Source organism: Martes martes (assembly GCF_963455335.1).
Source record: "Martes martes genome assembly, chromosome: 7".
NCBI classification, from domain to species: Eukaryota; Metazoa; Chordata; class Mammalia; order Carnivora; family Mustelidae; genus Martes; species Martes martes.
Genome location: NC_137894.1, coordinates 103,352,856 through 103,374,461, shown reverse-complemented (window position 1 = coordinate 103,374,461; position 21,606 = coordinate 103,352,856). Strand labels below are relative to the sequence as shown.

Here is a 21,606-nt window from a genome sequence, read left to right as displayed (position 1 = left end):
TCTGGGGACTTGACTAATATAAACGGCTGTAAAAAAATTAGTTAAAAATAGAGTTTGTTTTATGGTTAAACATGATTTGCAGGTGATTGTTTGAAAAAGATGTGAGATATATATACATAATGAAATATTACTCAGCCATCAAAAAGAATGAAATCTTGCCATTTGCAATGATGTGGATGAACTAGAGAGTATTATGCTAAGCAAAATAATTCAGAGAAAGACAGATACCATATGATTTCACTCATGTGGAATTTAAGAAAGAAAACAAAGAGGGAGGCAAACTGTAAGAGACTCTTAATTGTAGTAAACAAACTGAGGATTGCTGGAGGAAGGTGGATGGTGGGATGGGGTAACTGGGTGATGGGCATTAAGGAAGGCCCTTGAAGTAATGAGCACTGGGTGTTGTATGCAACTGATGACTCACTGAATTCTACCTCTAAAACTAATAATATACTATATGTTAATTAAATTGAATTTAAATTTTAAAAATTTAAAAATCTTTAAATCAATGGAGAGAAAGGTGTAGGGATTTAGGAAACCATTTTGTTCAATCATTAAATTTCAGAGTCTTAAGAATACAAAGAGAGGTCCCACTGGACCTCTGAGAGAATGTAGCCAGTTGGTATCTTGCCTTTCATGGAAGTCTGTCCAGGATACTATGCTGCCTCTGGTCATACAGCTCCTACCCCTCCAACCCCACTTCCCTTCCCATCCTGTCACCCCCTATCCCCTGGATTGTGTAATTGCCTTCTGTATTCTCATTTTCTCTGCCTTTAGGTTTGGACACCAGGGCTACCTGTGATATTTCAGGTAAGTAGACTCATAGTTTGGGGCAAGCAAGGATAAGATCTTCAGCTCACTGTTCAGTATAATGCTCAGTAGAACCAAATGTGTCATTGACCTTTTGTGTTCATGAGAGATTAAGAGTCAATGGTAGGGCTCTTCTTAGCATGATATCTTCTTAGAATGATGTCTTTTATCTTCCAAGTCATCTTGCCCTTGGCTCACACCTCTCACCTACTTTCCAAAGAGCTTTTCCTAGCTACTCTTTATTGCTTGGCATTTCAAGTTGTTATCTGAGAACTCTACACTTTATACTGTGGTTAGGCGGTTGTTTTACTCAGCCTCTATAGTTCTTCCCCTTTTTGCTTGGATGTTTCTAAGTGGATGCCCCAGGCCCTGTCTGCCCAGCCCCACACACCCTCTCCCGGTGTTGTCACAGTGTTCTCTGTCCACAGAAGTTGGACCAGGTGTCAGTATAAGACACAACAATTTCTGCCTCAAGATTTTTGACTCTGGGAAACTGGATGTCTCCCTGGAGGCTAAGGCTGTAAGACTGGAAACCTGGAAGCTTCAAACAACCAAATTTTCTGCAGAGAAAGGCCAACAGCAGCCAAGTGAGAAGACAGGCAGCTGGCACCTGCAGTGAGAGATGGGGGACGGTTCGCCTACATCTCCCCAGTCCCAGGTGTTCCTGAGGCATAGGGACATTCCTGGCTGTCCTGCCCCTTGGTTGCTACACTCCTAAAAACTCTCCATTTTTGCTTAAATGGGGTCGAGTTTGGATTTCTATTTTATGAAGTCAGACGTTCTAACCAATAAAGTACCACTAATAGTCATTTTTGTTTACCTGTTTATTTTTTGTTATAATAGTCTGCATTTATTGAGTACATTCTGTGGACCATTTCATCTGAGCACTGCTCCTCAAAGGATTTTCAAGGCTTGTTTGTACTCAGAATTCAGCATCTTGGAGTTGCTCATCTTACCATTGTCTCACAGCATGTTCTTTACCCCTCTGAGTATTTGCTCCTATGGTTGCCTCTGACTCTATTGCTTATTCCTCAGTGTAGAACTCTGCCCAGCAAAGTCCTGCTCATCCTTCAAAGCCAACTTTGATGTCTTCCCTGCTCCAGGCAAAATGAATCACTCCCTTTCTTCTTGCTCTCCAATTCACATTAAATTATGGTTAATTGGTTACATGTCTGGCTCCAATACTACGTTGAGAGCTCCATGCAGACATGGATTGTGTGTCCTTGATTTGTCTTAACTCCTGTTCCGGACACAATACCTGCCCTAGAATGGGTGCTGAATAACTACTTGTTGAGGTAAATCGATTTGGGGAACATGCAGAGCCTAACCAGTGCAAATGAAGAAATTATATTCTTGTGCCTGGAAAATATGAAGAATGGCACCAAGATGGCCCCACTGCTAGGGCTGGCTCAGGTGAATAGTTGTCTTTACAAGGGGCGGGGAGATGCTCTGGTGTGACTAATGAGAGACTTCCAACCTATCACTTCTAATTCAGTTTACTCTCAATACCTATTAAAGTCTGAACACTGTTCACTAACTGAATTTGCAATGCCCAGGCACTCACTGTGGCATAGAAAATAGAAAATAGACATGATTTATTTATGATCCTTGACTGCATCCCAGGTGACGTTCTGAATATTATTTTTATCAGAGGTAGCTTTATAGTAATTGAAGGGTACACGACCATGTAGCATGGGACACTGTTTTTGTTTTCCAGGATTGGAGATGACTATTTCATGGCCCAAGCCCTGAACATGGCCTCTGGGCTTGGCTCTGAAGTTTAAAGATTGCCTTTCTAGGACAATGATTTAAATGTCTCCAGTGGCTCGCCTGCTCTCAGATCTCTTCCATAAATCAACCAGTGTGAGGCAAATGGCTACAGGAAATGGGTGTTGAGCCTTATTGCATATGGACCAGGTGGTACAGAAGCCAGGGAAAATGAGGAAACAAGAGAAATCACTGTTTGGCTTACAAATCCAACACTCCCAGCTGCACGTGATTTACCAACTTCTTAGTAACTATGTCCCATATTTTATCTCAATTCTTGCTCAACTAACTTCCCACCCTATTTTTGGATTTCCTCCTTTCCACCTATAATTGTTAAATGATCACAAAATGAAACCTGATATTCACATAAGAAAACAGGAGGAGGCACAACTCGTATAAAATAAATTATGAAAAATACTTGAAAGATAAATTTAAAATGACTCTTGAAGTATCTGAATGTTAGCCCCTCTTGAAGAGCATAAATAAATGAGAGTTCACTGAGTTTTAGATATTCTTCTCATTGAATTAGAAATATTTCATTAGAAACACAGTTGCGAAGCACAGTTGCGAGCACAGTAAACATCTTGGATATGTAAAATAAGAACCTTATGTATTTTTGACACTTTTTAAAAAAGATTTTATTTATTTATTTGACACAGAGAGAGAGAGATCACAAGTAGGCAGAGAGACAAGCAGAGGCAGAGGGGGAAGCAGGGTCCCTGCTGAGCAGAGAGCCTGATGTGGGGCTTGATCCCAGGACCCTGAAATCATGACCTGAGCCGAAGGCAGAGGCTTAACCCACTGAGCCACCCAGGCACCCCTATTTTTGACACTTATATGGCAACAGTATTAACATAACATTAATTTGAGCATAATAATCAATATGTAATTCTTCTGTAGCTTATTTGAGTAGCCATACATTTTTTATTCTTTTGAATCCAAGATTAGATAATACATCTCAATAAGGCCAACCTAAAGACATTTAATAATAGATGGTATAGCTAACTCTGTTTTTATATACCTCTTTTTGTTTTCCCCAAGACTGAGAAAAAAAGAAAAGAAAACAAGATACCCTTTGTCATAGATAGGGAGGACCAGACAGCAGAATTAGCACTCACAGCCAAGTTACTCTGCTGTTTGCTAGGTGCTTGTTGGAGATCATGGTTCAGGAACTCAGGCTTTCTTTTTCTGAATGTCCCTGCTTCTCGAGGTTCTGATTTGAATACTTCAAGTAATGACTCACATAGTACGTGACATGATTATTCAAAACCAAACTAAAACCAAGATGCCATTGCTATTTCAAGATTTTGCTCTTCATTTGCTGGTTTCTACCATCTCACAAGCACCACACCAAGAAAGAACCTTCATGACCAGTGAGGATGATGGCCTCTGTTCTTCCCCTTATATCCATGGAAATAGAGAAACTCCTAACTTTTAAGGAAAAATAAATGTACTCTGTGAACAAACATAGGCAGCTAAGGAGACACAATGGCTGAATGCAATGTGGTGTCCCGAGTGGGGTCCCAGAACAGGAAAAGGCCATTAGTGACAAAGCTAGGGAAATCCAAATGAGGTTTGGAGTGTGATAAAGAATAATCGCCAATGTTAATCTCTTAATTTTGACAAATGCACGAGGGGGGTGGATGCAAGATGTTACCATTAGAGGAAACTAGCTAAAGAGCATATGGGAACTCCCTGAACTATCTTTTCAATTTTTCTGTAAGTGTAAAATTATTTCAAAATTAAAAGTTTACTGAGAGAGAGAGAGAGAGAGAGAGAGAGAGGACATTGCCAAGCAGCCTCTGCTGGTGGAGGGGGTAAAAGCATTCACACAGGAGAAAGTGAAGCATTGGGGCAGTGAGTGAAGACTATCGTCAAATGAGCTCAGACAGTAAAAGTTCAAAGAAAGTATAGGTGCATGCGATTTAACAGCAAAGACTGCATGAACCAATCAGGATTTGATTGTAGTGTTTAAAGATTTGGGTAGATTCAGAATGTTCCAGGTCTGAGCAAGGCCAGCTGTGTCATTAGGAGGCCCAGTGCAAAGTGAAAATGCAGAGCCCCTTTTTCAAAAAGCAGAAAATGGCTTTTTTCTTTCTTATGTTCTCTCTCTTTCTCCTTCTCCATCTCTCTCTCTCCTCTTAACCATGGTATTTTTTATTCGCTAGTTAACATCTGTTCCCTTGGACACAGAGATACTTGCTGGGTGAGAGCAAGCCCCCACAGACACTGGGGATCTCACTCTGAGATCCCAAAACTCCCCCCACCTGTACCCAGGTCCTTGTAGGATTGCTAAACAAAGACATGGGAGTGGTGGCTGAAAACCCATCCCAGGAGGTGGGGAGGCAACTGGAGGCAAGACCACACCTGAGCTGAGGCTCTGAGCCCAAGTCCCCTGCATGTGCTCCATTATCCCATTGGAAATTACTCAAAAAAAAAAAAAAAAAAAACAAGTTAAAAGATAAAAGAAATCTACACATTCAATGCAATCCCTATCAAAATACCATCAACATTTTTCACAGAGCTGCAACAAGCAATCCTAAAATTTTTATGGAACCAGGAAAGACCCCGAATAGCCAGGGGAATGTTGAAAAAGAAAGCCAAAATAGGGGGCATCACAATGCCCGATTTCAAGCTGTATTACAAAGCTGTAATCATCAGGACAGCATGTCCAGGTATGGCCCAAAAACAGACACATAGATCAATGAACAGAATAGAGACCCCAGGGCTCCTGGGTGGCTCAGTGGGTTGAGCCTCTGCCTTTGGCTCAGGTCATGATCTCAGGGTCCTGGGATCAAACCCCTCATGAGGCTCTCTACTCAGCGGGGAGCCTGCTTCCTCCTCTCTCTCTGCCTGACTCTCTGCCTACTTGTGATCTCTCACTCTCTGTCAAATCAATAAATAAAATCTTAAAAAAAAAAAAAAGAGAGACCCCAGAAATGGACCTTCAATGTTATGGTCAACTAATCTTCAACAAAGCAGGAAAGAATATCCAATTGAAACAAGACAGTCTCTTCAATAAATGGTTCTGGGAAAATTGGATAGCCACGTGCAGTAGAATGAAACTGGACCATTCTCTTACACCACACAAAAAGATAAAATCAAAATGGATGAAAGACCTAAATGTGAGGCAGGAACCCATTAAAATCCTAAAGGAGAACACTGCCAGTAACCTCTTTGACCTCGGCCACAGCAACTTCTTGCAAGACACATCTCTAAAGGCCAGGGAAACAAAAGCGAAAGTGAACTTTTGGAACTTCATCAAGACAAAAAGCTTCTGCACAGCAAAGGAAACAGTCAACAAAACTAAAAGGCAACCTATGGAATGGGAGAAGATATTTGCAAATGACATATCAGATAAAGGGCTTATTCCAAGATCTGTAAAGAACTTATCAAATTCAACACCCAAAAAACAAATAATCTGACCAAATAATGGGCAGAAGACATGAACAGACACTTCTCCAAAGAAAACATACAAATGGCCAACAGACATAGGAAAAGAAATGCTCCACATAACTTGTCATCAGGGAAATACAAATCAAAACCACAATGAGAGATCACCAGTTAGAATGGCTAAAATTAATAAGACAGGAAACAACAAATGTTGGAAAGGCTGTGGAGACAGGGAAACACTTTTACATTGTTGGTGGGAATGCAAGCTGGTGCAGCCACTCTGGAAAACAGTATGGAGGTTCCTCAAGAAGTTAAAAATAGAGCTACCCTACAACCCAGCAATTGCACTACTGGGTATTTGCCCCAAAGATACAGATGTAGTGAAAGAAGGGCCACATGCACCCCGATATTCCTGGCAGCAATGTCCACAACAGCCAAACTGTGGAAGGAGACAAGATGTCCTTCAACAGATGAATGGATACAGAAAATGTGGTTCATATATATTGTGGAATATTACTCAGCCATCAAGAAAGGATGAACACCCACCATTTGCATCAACATGGATGGAACTGGAGGGTACTATGCTAAGTGAAATAAGTCAATCAGAGAAAGACAATTATCATATGGTTTCACTCACATGTGGAATATAAGAAATAGCTCAGAGGATCATGGGGGAGGGGAGGGAAAATTGAATGGGAAGAAATTGGAGAGGGAGACAAACCATTAGAGACTCTTGACTCCAGGAAACAAACTGAGGGTTGCAGAAAGGGAAGTGGTGGGAGATAGGGTAACTGAGTGTTGGGTGTTAAGGAGGGCATGTGATATGAGGAGCACTGGGTGTTATATGCAACTAATGAATCATCGACCACTACATCAAACACTAATGAGGTACTATATAGGTTGGCTAATTAAATTAAATTAAAAAAAGAAAGATAAAAGAACTTCCACATGGCAACTATACACGGTTGTGGGGGAGCTGTGTGAGGTCCTTCTGAGCCCTGGGTGACTGCATGGTCTGAAGGCCCATGAAGCCGACCCACCCTGGACGGGGATGCATGGAAGACTGATCAGGATCAGGAGGGGCTTGACCTATGGAGGATCCTGAAGGCTCGGTTTTCCCCTGGGAGTGGATAGAGGCCATAGGAGATTGAGGAGACACAAACCAACTGGATTTTTCTGACCAATCCAATGGAAAAATGTAGAGTGGACTTCATAGGAAACACCGTGGGCAGTTTCATGGGTTAAGAATTTAACAGTCAATCTTAGGAGGAAAAGGGAAAAAGCAAGCGTGACAGAACTGTTTCCTTCCCTTGAGGTAAACTATTAGACTGCGTTAACAGTTATAATTCAGAACAGATGTATCCACCCAAACACCATTTTCATTTTTTGGCTGACAGATTTATCTAAAGGAACCCTTTATCTTAGGGACACAGACCTTGCCAGTATAGAATTTTCTTTTTAAGAGCCCCTCTTATAAAATTACAATTGAGCTTGATGAATGTCCCTGATATCGGACCTGTGACTCCTGCTGCCATGTATTTTACTGCCGAGGCATTTAAAATCTGTTTCCGGTTTGGGGGCACCTGTGTGGCTCCGTCGGTGAAGCCTCTCTGCCTTTGGCTCAGGTCATGATCCCAGGGTCCTGAGATTGGTCTCCCTGTTCAGTGGGAAGTCTGCTTATCCCTCCCTGTCCCTCACCCCTGTTTGTTCTCTCTCTCTGTCTCTTTTAAAAAAAAAAAAAAAATTTTTTTTTTTTTTCTTAAATCTGTCTCCAGTTTTTCCTCTCGGAAGTTCTCAAACTGGTGTGAACTCTTTCTTCCCAGGTACCTCCAGATCATCAGTAACTCGATGTAAACCGGGAGCCAACTGCCCCAGTTCCCACAGTGGCATCAGCAGACAACTGTCCCCTCTTTCTGTCACTGAAGATTCTTCTGCTCCTATTCTTGAACTTCAGAGCCGAGGATCCTCTGGAGTTTGTGGACACAGAGTTGAAAGGCCAAACAGATCAGGTACCCTGGTGACCTCCTCTTAAATAACAGTACATCTAAGTAACCTTCTAACCAGCCATGAAAGATGGTACCATTGGCCCAGAACACAGAGGCGTTACATGGACTCTCAGGGGTGGGAGTGGGAAGGTTTATCAAGTGGAAGAAGGAAGAAGGGAAATGTATAGATAGGATCTATTCATGGTGTACAGTACAGCAGAGAAACTGGACACCAGAGACAGTTGTTGAAGGGCTTAACACATGATTAAACAGAGACATCCAATTAAGTTTATAAGGTGACTAGTTTTCTCATCTTGAAGATGTCAAACCCCTGCATCTTTGATCTCAACCCTGGGATGCAGTAATAGCGCACTCCCTCTCTGAGATTAAAAACAGCAGTAAAATCACAGACTCTGTTTTTGTGCTTGTCACGACTGGCAGTCCTTGGAACCCTTCTAGTTTTCCCAGTTTTGCGTCTTCTTCAGGACACTGCACTGCCTCCCTGATCAGCTTTTACTGGTCAATCAAGACCTCTAGCCTTTCCTCATGTCCACTTGACCACACGCACCAACTCCCAGGTTACTCAGATTACTAGAATTGCTAGATAAATCTGATAGCAGATTCAGGGATTTCCTGGCAAATTTATCATTTTCTGACGTAGCTGAGTCCACTAGGCTGCTGCCCATTCTGTCCTTCTTGGCGGTGGACATCTCATTGCCCTCCCCAGAGAATGTGCTCAAGTTCCCAGTTCACTCATTTCCTCTTGTCACGTGACTGCCCTTCCACTTCTGAAAAGAGTGAAACAATCAACAATCCTACGCCAACAGATGCTTTCCTCTGTGCCGCAATGTCTCTGTTCTTTTGTTTGCTAATTCCCATATTGTGGGGCCACCTTTAACATGCGTGTTTCTACCTTTCCAATGTCAACTCCTTTTGCCACATCCATGATCACCTCCTCTCCATCTCTGCCACCTGCATTTTCAGTGTCTCCTTCCACTCATTCCTTCGGTTTGGTCAATAACATATTAAATATCTTACATCCTTAAAAACAATAACAAAACAGCAAAAACAACAAAAGACTCCATCCAAAATAAATAGGTAGTTGAAAATAAAACAGAACTTTGAGAAAAGAATGGAATTCAGGGCGCTTAATATGGATGGGGAACAGTCAACAAAGGTATACAGGAAATAGAAAAGCCTCTTCTAGGGGTCTCCTAATTTGAGAAGAAGTTTTTTTTTTATATATATAAGAAAAGATTTTTCAAAAAGTGACAGTATTTTAAAATAGTATCTCAGCAGCTACTGACCCCAAGGCTGAGGTTCTTTTTAAAAATGAAGAAAATGACATCTTAAGTCTTCAAAAAGTTTTAATTGGCTTTAATAAGTTGCAGTAATATTCCTATTATCCCAGTTATCTGCAGAATAGAATGTTCCAGTTAATTAAATATACTGGTTAATAAAGACTTGCTCTATCATAGGCAGACTGCAAATTTTAAAGTCTATACCATTAAAGATCACACAGGACATAATTTACTTTGTGCGATGATTCAGAAGGCACTTGGGAGGTATTCCAGGGCACTGAAGAAAAAAAGAGAAAAGGAGAATGATCTGAAGAGCAGCTCACCATGCTTTCATGAATGTGATGTATTTAACCTCAAAACGAATCCCATGAGACAGGTGTTATCACTGACAGATAAAGAAGCTAAGACTGGAATCAAACGTGAGCTCAGGGCCATACAATGGTTGCACTCAGGTTTCCAAATTCCAGTGGCCTCTACCATTAATGACTCTAACCAAGTTTCATGGTAATGGATGGAATTCATTCAATATCAGTTTTAATGGTCTATACAAAACCAAACATCTAAGCAGGACTGCAGAGAATTGAAAACCACCAGAAAAATAAAAGAGCACTGGAGACCCAGTCTTTCTATGATATTGATAGATGGTAAAATTAAAGAATTGGCAAAAACTAAATCTAGCTAGCAGAAGAATGGGTCAATGCTATGGGGGAATCTAGGTGACTACTGGTGGCATCAAGAGCACTGTCCATGGTATGATGGTGGCACCAAGCAGTCTATGAAGAAAACGACAGCAAAGGCAGATATCAATTTAATGGGATACTGATAACCTTTGTAGAATCATTCCTCCTTGGTGAGAAGGTCCCCGAGAATAATGTAATTTGAAGAGTCCACCTTTCTCTTAGGCATTCCTCCTCGTCAGCCTCATGCCAGGCTACCATTCCTGTCAGGAAAGAGAATTTTTTCTCCAGACCATTTCTGAAATTTCCAGGGGTTGAATGAAGAGCTCAAGCCTGAAACCTAGATAGAACGAGTATTCAGAATAAAAGGATTTGAACTCTAGAGTCATACCAACGTAGGTTCAACCTTGGACAACTTTTAACACAAGTCTCAGTTTCTTCATCTGTAAAATGGGAGTGATAATACCTACTTTACTGGATAGGTTAATGTTTCCTGCCCAGACTCCCAAGACAAGAGTCTCTTATTCCACCCTCCCACTCATTTTATATTTTTCCCCTCTACTCTCTGCATAAGCCACATGGTTATAGAGAGGATTTGCAGGACTGTTACCAAGAGCAGGAATTGTCTATACACAGTAAAGGGAGTTAGCTGGCTCACACTTCCAGACTCATGTCAATGTTACTACATCATGGAAGTTTCTCCCGATCATTTCCCTCCCCATCACTTAACCAGTGCCTCTCTTCTGTTTCCACATGGCCTTGTATCTGCCGTTGTTGACCCTAACACACTATTTTGGATGTGTTTTCTGGTTTACCACTGGGCCATGAGCTCAGGTCTTTCATCTTTGAACCCTTAGGACCCAAATAGCTAACTAGCTCCTAGTGATCTCTGTAAGATTTTGCTGAACACGTAAATAGAAGGCCAGTTTTCATCTTCTAGAGGCCTAGACCCTGAGAATCCAGTACCGTTCAGAAGACTTTGAAGTCATAGTAATTGCTCTGTTTGTCATTGCTCGGTTTATATTCCCCAATTCAGAATTCACCCTCAAGGCTTGCTACTCCCTTCCCAAATAATTATATTAGAAAGCATTACCTGGGTGAAAGTTTTTACCCCAGGGGGGCGGCCATACCTGGCTTATTAAGCAATAGGACCACATTTAGTGGGAGAGAGAGTAGACTCTGGAGAAAGAAAGTAAGAAACCCATCCACTACCACTTACAATCTGCAGCCTATACCACTTTCTTAACTCCTAGGACAAACCCTGTGCTCAAAGGAGGTGCTTGGAGACAGGAGAGAACTTGCAGACAATTCTGTCTCCCTTCCTTTGGTATTCTAACACCTGGGATCTCAGCTTGGGGACTCAGTGACGTCTCCCTTTTAACCTCCTGACAAGTGCATAAATTTATTGTGTTGAATTTGTTTCTCTATCAAGAAAGAAGGCCGTTATGATTGTCACTTTTAGAAAATTTCGATTATTTTAATGTAAAAAAAATGCTACTAAATTTTCTTAGTAAATGTAAAAATACAAAGCAGAACACATTGTGCTCCCAGAAATACACTAAATTGTAATTTGTTCCAAGGTGGGAAATGACTTTGTGTAGTGAGGATTTGCCCTGTTCTTGGGACACAGTGCTTTTCAATTTAATAGTCAGCTTTGCTGCAGTTTCAGGGGAAAAAAAAACCCACCTTGGTAGAGTATAACAACAAATACTTATTTCTCACTTACTTTTCATGTCGGTGGATACAGGGCTGCTTTGACTGGGCTCTGCTCGTTCTCCCACAGAGACTAAAAGGGCAGCTCCTATTTGGCTTTTTCTATTCTAATGACAGAGAAGATGAGCAGGAGAGGTTAATGGGACCTTGTGATGCCTCTTAAAGTTCTCCTGGGAGGCAGCCTACTTCACATCTCTCTATTCATGTTTGATTAGACCAAGCAGGTCATGTGGCCAAGTCGATGTCTTTGGAGCTGAGATATGTAATGCTTTCATGAAGAAGTGGTTAGAGTACCTGGGAGGACAGCACAGCATCCACCAAGTTCATGAGCATTGTCATGGCCTTAACAACGGTTGGGGGTCAAGATCCATACTGTACCTTACAGAGCAAAGATTCAGGAGAGAAAGGCAGCCAGAGTTAATCTCTTTAAATGATGGTAAAAAAGCAAAACCCTGATGATTCTACTGTCTGCCTCTTTGGTTGTTGTCCTATAACCTGATTTCCACACATCTGTATTCCTCTCCTGTTCTCAGGGGATGATGGAACACAGACTCATCCTGAGAACAGCAGCCAAGAAAACAGAATCAAGGCTCGCTGCCGGTCTTGCACGTCCATGGTTCTGAAGGCCGTCTGGGGACTCTTGATCATCTTGTCAGTGTCATCGTCTTGGGTTGGAACCACACAGATTGTAAAAATTACTTACAAGAACTTCTACTGTCCATTTTTCATGACTTGGTTTTCAACAAACTGGAACATTATGTTTTTCCCAGTCTATTATTCTGGTCATCTGGCCACCGCTCAAGAAAAACAATCTCCGATGAAAAAGTTCAGGTAGGTTTCATGTTAAAGGGCCAGTGCAAGATGTTTTAAAATAATTTTACGAAACTGCATAATTTCTTCTCTGTGGCATGATGAACTGAGTTGACTAGGGGAGTGTGGAAAGCCGGGATCTAAGGTTGGTAATGAATACATGAGCACTAAGAAAGAGAACCAGCCCCCCCCCCCGCCCCGCCAAATTATGAATGTCTCTCACATGCCAGGCACCGTGCTGGTGCTTTTGTACATCTTAATTCATCATCACTGGTGGTAATATGTATCTTTTAAGGCAGTGTTATTATTCCCATGTTAACACAAGAGGAAACAAGTTTAGAAAGGTTGAATGACTTGTCCAAGGTCACACAGGTCTAAATAACAGGATCCAGATTTAAATCCAGAATTATCTCTGAAAGTCATGCTTTAAAGGAATACCCCAGTGGCTCAAGCCCAGAAAAGAACTTGTCTTCATAAGATTAATTGTTACAATAATATTTGCTCAATATTCGGGACACTGTGGTGCCTAAGCAGATAAAATGATCTGGTTTCACAAAAAAGGAAGTTTGGCCCTAATGGTTTAAAGATTATTTATTTATTTATTTGACTAGGGTGGGGGGTGGGGTGGTGGGCAGAGGGAGAGAGAATTTCAAGCAGACTCCCTACTGAGTGGAGAGTCTGAATCAGGGAGCCTGACACAGGCTCGATCTTATGACCTGAGACCATGATCTCAGCCAAAACCAAGAGCTGATGCTCCACCAACTGAGCCACCCAGGCAGGCCAGCCCTGAGGTTTAGCAGATGCTGTTCTTTGCTGGTTGGGAGCACATGGGACTTTCACTATTGGTTCACCAGCTATGAACTTGGTAGTGCCACGGTTCTAGTAGTTGTTCTGTGCTAAACTTGGCTTCTGCAGCCCCATCTTGGAGAGCTCAGGAAGCTGGCAGGACCAGTCTTGCCCAGCACTCGATGAAGGCAAAAGGCAGCATTTGGGTCAAAGAACCTTTGCTGACAGACAGCTTCTCGAAGAGGAAAGGCCTAGAGGGAAAGAATAACTTCCAGGACAGTCACTCTAATCATGGAGACAAAACAGTAGTCAAGACCTCAGTGGATGGCAGTGAGAGTGGGACAGTTCTCTACACCCGCTTACTGTTCCTTGGCAGAATGACAACAAACTCATCTTGGAGAAGCCAAAATCACCTTTCTTTCTTGCCCCATACTTCCTGAAAAGAAGTGCATTAACAGGCAATTCTTAAAAACTTAACAAACCGCAAAGGGTCTATCTTCAACTTCCACTTTCTATCACCAGCTTAGAAGCGCCCAAAAATATTAAAGTCACACTGTGTGCTGATTTTCCATGGTATCCATGACTATTCAATTAAAATTAAGCAAAACCTATATAAAAGTAATAAATGTTTTCTGGTTTGGAGGACAGAAATAAGCCTTACACCTGTTTGTGATTGCTAAGAATACTTTGTATTTGATTCCCATCAAATAGACATGATGTTGGGACACAAGGTCTTTTTTAATAACAATATTTCATAAGCAATTTCAGGGAACAAGAGTATCAAGCTAAAACTCTCCCTGTTGGAAAATGGCTTATCCATAGCATGATATGTTCTACTCCAATGCTCCTGTGGTTTAGATACACATGCTGATAAAAACAAGAGTTTAGTATGGGAGGTTGTACCTCAGAACACCTCAAAGCAAGCCAAGTTGGCTTTATTTACGATAACACATTTACAAGAGGTTGCTGCTGACAGAAGTGTTGTTTCGGGAATCAACTTCATCTCCACCACATCTCTTATGTCTGACTAACTCCGAATTTATCGAAACCTGTGATCGGACAAGACACCTCCACCTGTGAGTCCAAGTAGGTTGAAGTTGGCCATGTCTGAAACCAAATCAAAGAGCTGTTATTGTCAAGCAGAAAACATGGTCTTTGAAAGGAATATTCTCCAGAGGCCCCCTCCATAGGAGAGGTAAACATTGCCAGGAAATTCTGAGATCCTTCATCTTGTTTTCCTTGTAGACTCATTAACACCATCTGCCAAGAAGGCACTTCCCGGAATTCTCACGGCAGAACAAGGGGGAGAAGAGAGTTAGTATATGAGACTGGAAACAGAATTTGTCCCATAGCATCAGATCCTCTGACTATTTTCTTCTTTTCCCTTGAATGGTATGAAAGAATTTTCAGTTCTTTTTCTTATCACTAACATCATGACCTGGGCCGAAATCAAGAGACAGACGCTTGAATGATGGAGCCACCTAGGTGCCCCAATGTTGAGCATAATTAATTTACTAGTGTCCCCAGCTTCTAACTTCAGTCCAAATTTGCTACCTGTCAGTGCCTCCTGCCTAGAAATTCTGATCTCATCATCCCAAGGAGAGACTCACTGTTACTTGCTCATCTATAGAAATCCTATCTTTTTCTGAATTTTCACATTTCTGAGCACTTAATGCTTAAATAACATAAGGTCCTACACCCATGACCTGGCGTTTGAATGGAGAGCATTTTTAAGTTCTGCTATGGCAGGGACAAACGGGGAGAAGGTTGATAGGCAGAGAAAGGGAAAAGAGGGGACCAATAAGGAAGCCAGAAAGGTTTGGGTGGTGGGGAGGACCACGGGAAAAGAACAGTCTCTGCCTCCCCCCTCCCCCGCCCCGGGGGAAGAAAACTCTCCCTGTCACTGTGCCTCCCTGCAGAGTCAGAATGTGTGCCCTCCTGCATTCAAAGTCTGCTTGAGAGCACTCAACGGAGCATGACAGTGGGCTCTGGGAAGGAAGAACCCTCCCTGGCCAGGGAAAGAGATATGAAAAGAAGTCCTTTCCTTAGAAATGCGTTTGTTGTGTTTCTTCATCAATGTGTATCTGAAAGCCATTTAGCACTTGCAGATGTCAGGATGAGCCCGTGACTAGCAGCTCCAGCTCTCCCTGGCTGACTTTCTCACAGAGCAGATCCCTTTGTGAGGACGGAGAGATAGGATCCCCTGTGCCAACTGCTGCTTGGTCTGTACGTGGCTCTGATTCAGTGTCTCTCCACGGCTGTGGGGCTTAAGAGATGCCCCTCCATTTCTCTGAGCAGGTGTGATTCCTGTTTACTTTACAAAATACTTTGTTTTTAGGTTATCCTACCCCTTCCTTGGATTTTGTCTCTTTCAAGTTAAAAATTACTTTTGGGAAATTGCATTTTTATTTTACAAAAATCCTTCCATTTTAGTTGTCTCCCGCATCAAAAGTAAAACTGTTACACAGGTTTCTATGTGTGCATTATGCATTTTTAACCTCGCGGGATTTGCTGGCTTACAAATCCCAGCATTCTCAGCTGCTTGGATACAGTGTTTTCCGTGAGACTTGACATTGAAGGCCATACTCCTGTGCTTAAAGCCTCACCACTTTGTCACTCCCTCCCTCCATGTGGCCCTCCATAGGGTAAGTTGCTTCATATGCGTGGGGCAAACATTGGCTAGAGATGATTTTGGTTTGTAAAACTTTGAGGCACAATTGTTTCTTTTCAGAAAAAGCCAGAAGAGAAACGGTGCTAGTACTAACTAGAACCATGTAGATTTCATTACAGCCATGCATACATCAGTAGCTTGTTGCTTTCAACAAGGTAGTTATACTACTCTTGAAAATACACGGCCTGGCACAGGATAGTTGCCCAGTAAATGCTTGGATGTTCATGAACAACTGAGTGGAAAAAAATACAGCTGAGTTATCCCAATGGAGAGCCTGTTTTCAGTCCATAGACAAACACTGTTATTTTATCACATCATTATTGCCTGTCTGTATCACTAGTTTGAACATTTTTATTAAAATGGCCCCTTGAGGGCGCCTGAGTGGCTCAGTTTGTTAAGCATCTGCTTTTGGCTCAGGTCATGATCCCAGGGTCCTAAGACTGAGCCCCGCATCAGGCTCCTTGCTCAGTGGGGAGCCTACTTCTCCCTCTCTTTCTGCCTGTTGCTCCCCCTGCTTATTCTCTCTCGCTCTCTCTCTCTATCCAATGAAGAAATAAAAATCTTTAATAAAATAAAATGGCCCCTTTGGTTAAATAATCAGTTTAGTCAGAAATCAAAGCAGACATTTAACCGAAGTGATTATTTTTACACAATAAATTCAGATAATTCCTCCAAAGCAACCAAATGTATGTATATACATACAACCTGAGTTTGATTTTTTAAATTTATTTGTTTTACCAGTTTGGGGTCATCACAGAATCTTTTGTCATTTTTTTTTTTTTCCTATCTTAGAAATGCTAGAGGAAAAACAAATTAGTCAACTGGGCAGATACATTAAAAAGAGGTCTTGCCCCTTAGGAAAAATCAAATCCCCAACCGTGTGGCTTTCCACAGTTTGTGAGGTTGCAAGCTGTCTCTACCTGTTCACACAGTCGCAGCCCTCTTGGTCCTGTTGTATTCACCCCCTTGGGAAAGAGTCTTCTCTCTTGTCTAATAGCTGGTAATCCTAGAAACTACTCATTTCTGTATTTCTCCAGACTTCTCTGAGAATGTTCAGCAGCAGCAGACTGGCTGCCCCAGCCATCTCGAGAGAATATCTAGGTGGGAAAGGGCCTAGCTCTGCACCTGGGGAGACTTGGGCTCTTGTCCATGGAACCCGTTGCCCCTGTTGTGCTCCATAGGTGGGAGCCCTGGGTTCAGTATGTTCAACCGATGAACAATGGGTGTTGAGTGTTTGTGTTCTTACCAGAAAATGTCTGTCAAGAGTTAGACAAACCCAAAATGGGTCACAATTAGTACCTGACAATTAACCTCTTTTTCTTTCCTAGGGAATGCAGTCGGATTTTTGGTGAAGATGGTCTGACATTGAAGCTCTTTCTTAAAAGAACTGCTCCCTTTTCTATTCTGTGGACTTTGACTAATTACCTGTATTTACTGGCTTTAAAGAAGCTGACAGCCACAGATGTCTCTGCTCTGTTCTGTTGTAACAAAGCCTTTGTCTTCTTGCTGTCGTGGATCGTGCTGAAAGACAGGTTCATGGGAGTGAGGGTAATGGCACACTTGATTCGATGTGTGAGGCCGCCCATAATCATAAATCCTTGGCATCAGGAGAGCTCCTCTGTTTCATGGAATTTCTGTCAAACTTTCCCCATTGGTTCTGAGTACAAATTGGAAATTGAAGATGCATTAGGACACCCAGGCAATTATAGTATCATGAAAGGATAAAGAGATGGTCTCCCTTGGCAGTCAGCTGATTTCAACAGGAGGCCCAAAAACAGACCAGGGAAAATAAGTTCTTTTTTTAGAATTAATGGTGTGATCAACTCCTTCTGTCCTCAGGAAAGAAGGGTCTGAGAAAATTAGCCACATTAAAGGTTAATTTTTTTTTTCAATCAACATATGTTGGGACAACTCCCTCATGGTTTCCCTCCCCCCGACCCCAAGATGGATTTAATTAACATTGGTGTAAGTAGATAAGGTTCCCAAACAGTAATTAAAGTCACTGGTAATGGCACAATGCTGTTAAAAGTGGCTCTGTATCTAGCGTGACTAATCTAGAAATGGAACGAAAAGCAACAATTTGTACTTTGGGGTACAAATCCTTAATTGAACCATATTAAACTTCCACCAGCCACTTCAGTTCTGAGTTTATTCCTTTCAGAAGAAATATGGAGTTGAAAAAAAAATTATTTTGTATTCTTGTTCTAGGTTAGATGGATTGAAACCCATGCAGCTCTAAGGAGCCAGATCTCATTCGTTTAACCTGGCATGCCACCGTGATGAAAATATTGAGAACATAATTCTTTAGAAAGAGGTATAAATGGAAAGCCTTTTCCCAGAAGATTAACATCACACACTTACTTTTCTCTGAAAGAGAAGTCCAAGGCTGGATTTGAAGCATATTTTTCTATCAAAATATTGTTCTTGTTATAATGATATCAGGTCTCTGGCCCCTTAAATACTGAAATGAATACTAGAGAGAGAGTTGATGACAGCCATTAACCCTTAAAACTTTTTTTTTAATAGGAAATTCTGGTTATATCTTGGGAGATGTTGCTCAGAAATTCAGAACTGAAGCTTGACAAGAACAGGAAGTAGAAAGCTATGGTAGCAGACAAGATGAGAAACTCTGAACCAGGCCATGACCACACCCAGTTGTGGTACCACACTCTCCACCATCTAACTTAGATTTTCCATCCAAAGGGTTTAATGTTTTTATATGGAGAACACTGGTACTGGCTGCTTACCATCAGGTACCCTGACCGGTCCTTGAGAGCAGGGACTGTCCCTATATTTGCTTACTGCTCCATTCAGGATTAGCTACATAATTTGTGGGGCCCAATGTGAAATGAAAACACAGGGACACTCCATTTTTTTTTAATTTTTAAGGCAGCTTTATTTTTCCCCCAAGTTTTTATCTAAATTCAAAATAATCAGAAACTAATGAGATATTATACATTGGCTAATTGAATTTAAATTTAAAAATACATAAATAAATTCAAGTTAGTTAATTTATGGTGTAGTATTGGTTTCAGGAGTAGAATTTAGAATTTAGTGATTCATCATTGCATATAATACTCAGTGCTCATCACAAAAAGTGCCCTCCTTAATGCCCATCACATTTAACCCATCCCCCTTCACACACACACACACACACACACACACACACACCATCTAGCAACTCTTCTTTGTCCTCTAGAGTTAAGAGTCTCTTATGGTTTGCCTCCCTCTCTGTTTTATCTTATTTTATTTTTCCTTCCCTTCCCCTATGTTGATCTGTTTTGTTTCTTAAATAACACAGGGACCACTCAAAAAAAACCTATCGATAACGTCAAGGCAGCAACAGCAGAGCATGAAACCAAGGGCAAGGCCCTTCTAATCATGGGACCCTATGCGTCTGCAAAGGTCATGAAGGTCATGAAGGTCATGAAGCCAGCTCTGCCCCTGTCTGTAGCACCTAGAATAATGCAGGGGACAAAATAAGACTCAGTGATATTTGAGGATATACTACATAAATTCATGCTTATGAGATCTTTCTTTTTTCTATCTGCCAGCACCATGGATTACTTATGAGAATTTGGAGGGCCTTGTCAGAAGAGAGGGAAAAAGAAGAGATTTAGGGGCTTTTCTGCCCTTTCAATGAATTCTGAGTACCAAAAGGGAATCAATACCTTCTCTATTAGATTTACCAATGAGAAAATCAGTTGTATTAGAGTGAATGAATGCATTTAAACAGGGAACTTACTCTTGCAAAATGTCCTATCAAAAGAGGTTCAGTGTTTACTTGAGATTTAAAAAACAACACCAACAACAAAAACTCAGCTGTGTAACTTCTATTTAAATCACACATTACGGAAATCTGCCTAGAGACTACAGACCATCACTATTCGAAAATTGGCATCTCTAGAGGGTGGAAGGGTGGTCTCCAATAAGGTGTCCACATCCTCATTCCCAGACCCTGTGAATGTGACCTTATATGAGAAAAATGGTCTTTGCAGACATAATTAACATAAGGAGATGCAAAGAGATCATCCTGGATTATTTAGTTGGCTCTAATTCCAATAGCAGATATTCTTATAAGAGACACACACAGGAGAGATGCACAGAAGAGAAGAAGGCAATGTGAGCACAGAGACAGAGATCGGAGTGAAGTGACATGGTCACAAACCCAAGAAACCTGGGACGGCCCCCAGATCCTGGAGGTGTCAAGGAATGTATTCTCTCCCAGAGCTGCTGTGGGGAACATGGTTCTGCTGGATTTGAACTTCTGGCCTCCAGAACTGTGAGAGAATAAATTTCTGTTGTTTTCAGTCACCGAGTTTGTGGTAGTTCATGACAACAGCCTTAGAAAACTACTACAGCATCTGTAAGTAGTAAGACCCTATAGGAAAAAAAAAAAATTGTTACATAGCCAATGAGTTGTATATACCTGTTAATAAGTACATAAGTAAGACATCATAGATAGCAAAATGGTAACATGAATGTCAAGCATGGTGGAAGTCAGACAGTTTTCTTTTTACAAACCACAAAATGCTTTGCTCCTCACTGGGAAACATGAGGAAGTGTTTAATGCCATGTTCCAGAAGAATGTCAAGGTATAATTTTGATGACGCGTGTAATCAGGCCATGGGATAGGAAAAGAACCACAACATCTTCAGCATTTTGCCTTTGACAGTCTCAGCAATTCTGTTTTTCCTGAGACATATTGAGAACATGCGTAATTGGGTCATCTGAGAAATTAAAGGAGAGCTCACGGAACACGGACAACGTAAATGCCATTTTTATTGCCTACATCCAGACAGGATCAAATCACTGTCCGTGCAGGCCACCCCACTTGGACTAGTCTTTTTTTTTTTTTAATAGTTCAAGTGCTGCTTTCGGTCATCAGATTACAATTTGTATATTTTATTCACTCTCAGGCTTCAGAAGTTTAGAGATAGATTGCTTTTGGATTGTAATTTTCATTTGACCCGAAGGATGCTCACGTTTAAGATGATCACATTCCCTACTTCTATTTTTCACATCCAAATGACACCCTAGACAGAAGGAAGGATGCTTTAAGTTATAAAATCGGTAAACATGTGTTTCTCTGGAGCCCCAGTTGGCACACGGAAAATGCTCACAGAAAAACAAATTCTGTTTTATGAATAACTTATTAATACTTTGTGTCCTTAGAATATTGATTGCATTATCGATGGAAAGGTAATTTGTTGTACATTGAGTTTGCTATCATAAAATCACTTCAGCCACTTCACTGGTAAACATTGGTGTGTTAAAACCTCTTTCATGAGTAGTCGATTACAGCTGATAATATGATCATCCCATGGAAATTAGTAAACTTTTTAAAAAGACCTTTTTTTTTTTAATTGCACAAATGTTGGTGAGAATCCAGCTCTTGCAGCTTTGAAGTAGGGTGTTTTCCCATCTTCAAGATCCTGTCTTGTTTAGCTAGAGCTCTTCAATTCCCGAAAAGCACCTTAATTAAAAAAAAAAAAAAAAAAGTTCTCCTCAAAGAAAATGAACCACTGGCTGGGGGTTTTCTCCTCTGTCGCTGGTATTGATTGCAGTCCAATCTGAAAAGTAACTCATCTTTTAGATCTTGTCCCTCTCTTATTTTTTATATTGTTAATTGAAAATTTCTTTCATTTTTAAATTTGCTTGAGTGGAGGAAGAAAATTGGTGGGTGGTAAATG

General features: G+C 41.3%; 1 protein-coding gene across 1 annotated transcript in view; it reads left to right on the top strand.

The window, feature by feature from the left end:
* The window catches only part of SLC35F4 (solute carrier family 35 member F4), a gene marked incomplete at both ends in the record, with an annotated part of 229,567 nt that overhangs the window by 195,108 nt on the left and 12,853 nt on the right, over positions 1 to 21,606 (top strand). Inside the window, 3 exons of the mRNA XM_080808913.1 lie at positions 7,794 to 7,979; positions 12,180 to 12,477; positions 17,242 to 17,461. Coding sequence (XP_080665039.1) covers positions 7,794 to 7,979; positions 12,180 to 12,477; positions 17,242 to 17,461 — 704 coding nt within the window. The remainder of the gene's footprint in view (positions 1 to 7,793; positions 7,980 to 12,179; positions 12,478 to 17,241; positions 17,462 to 21,606) is intronic.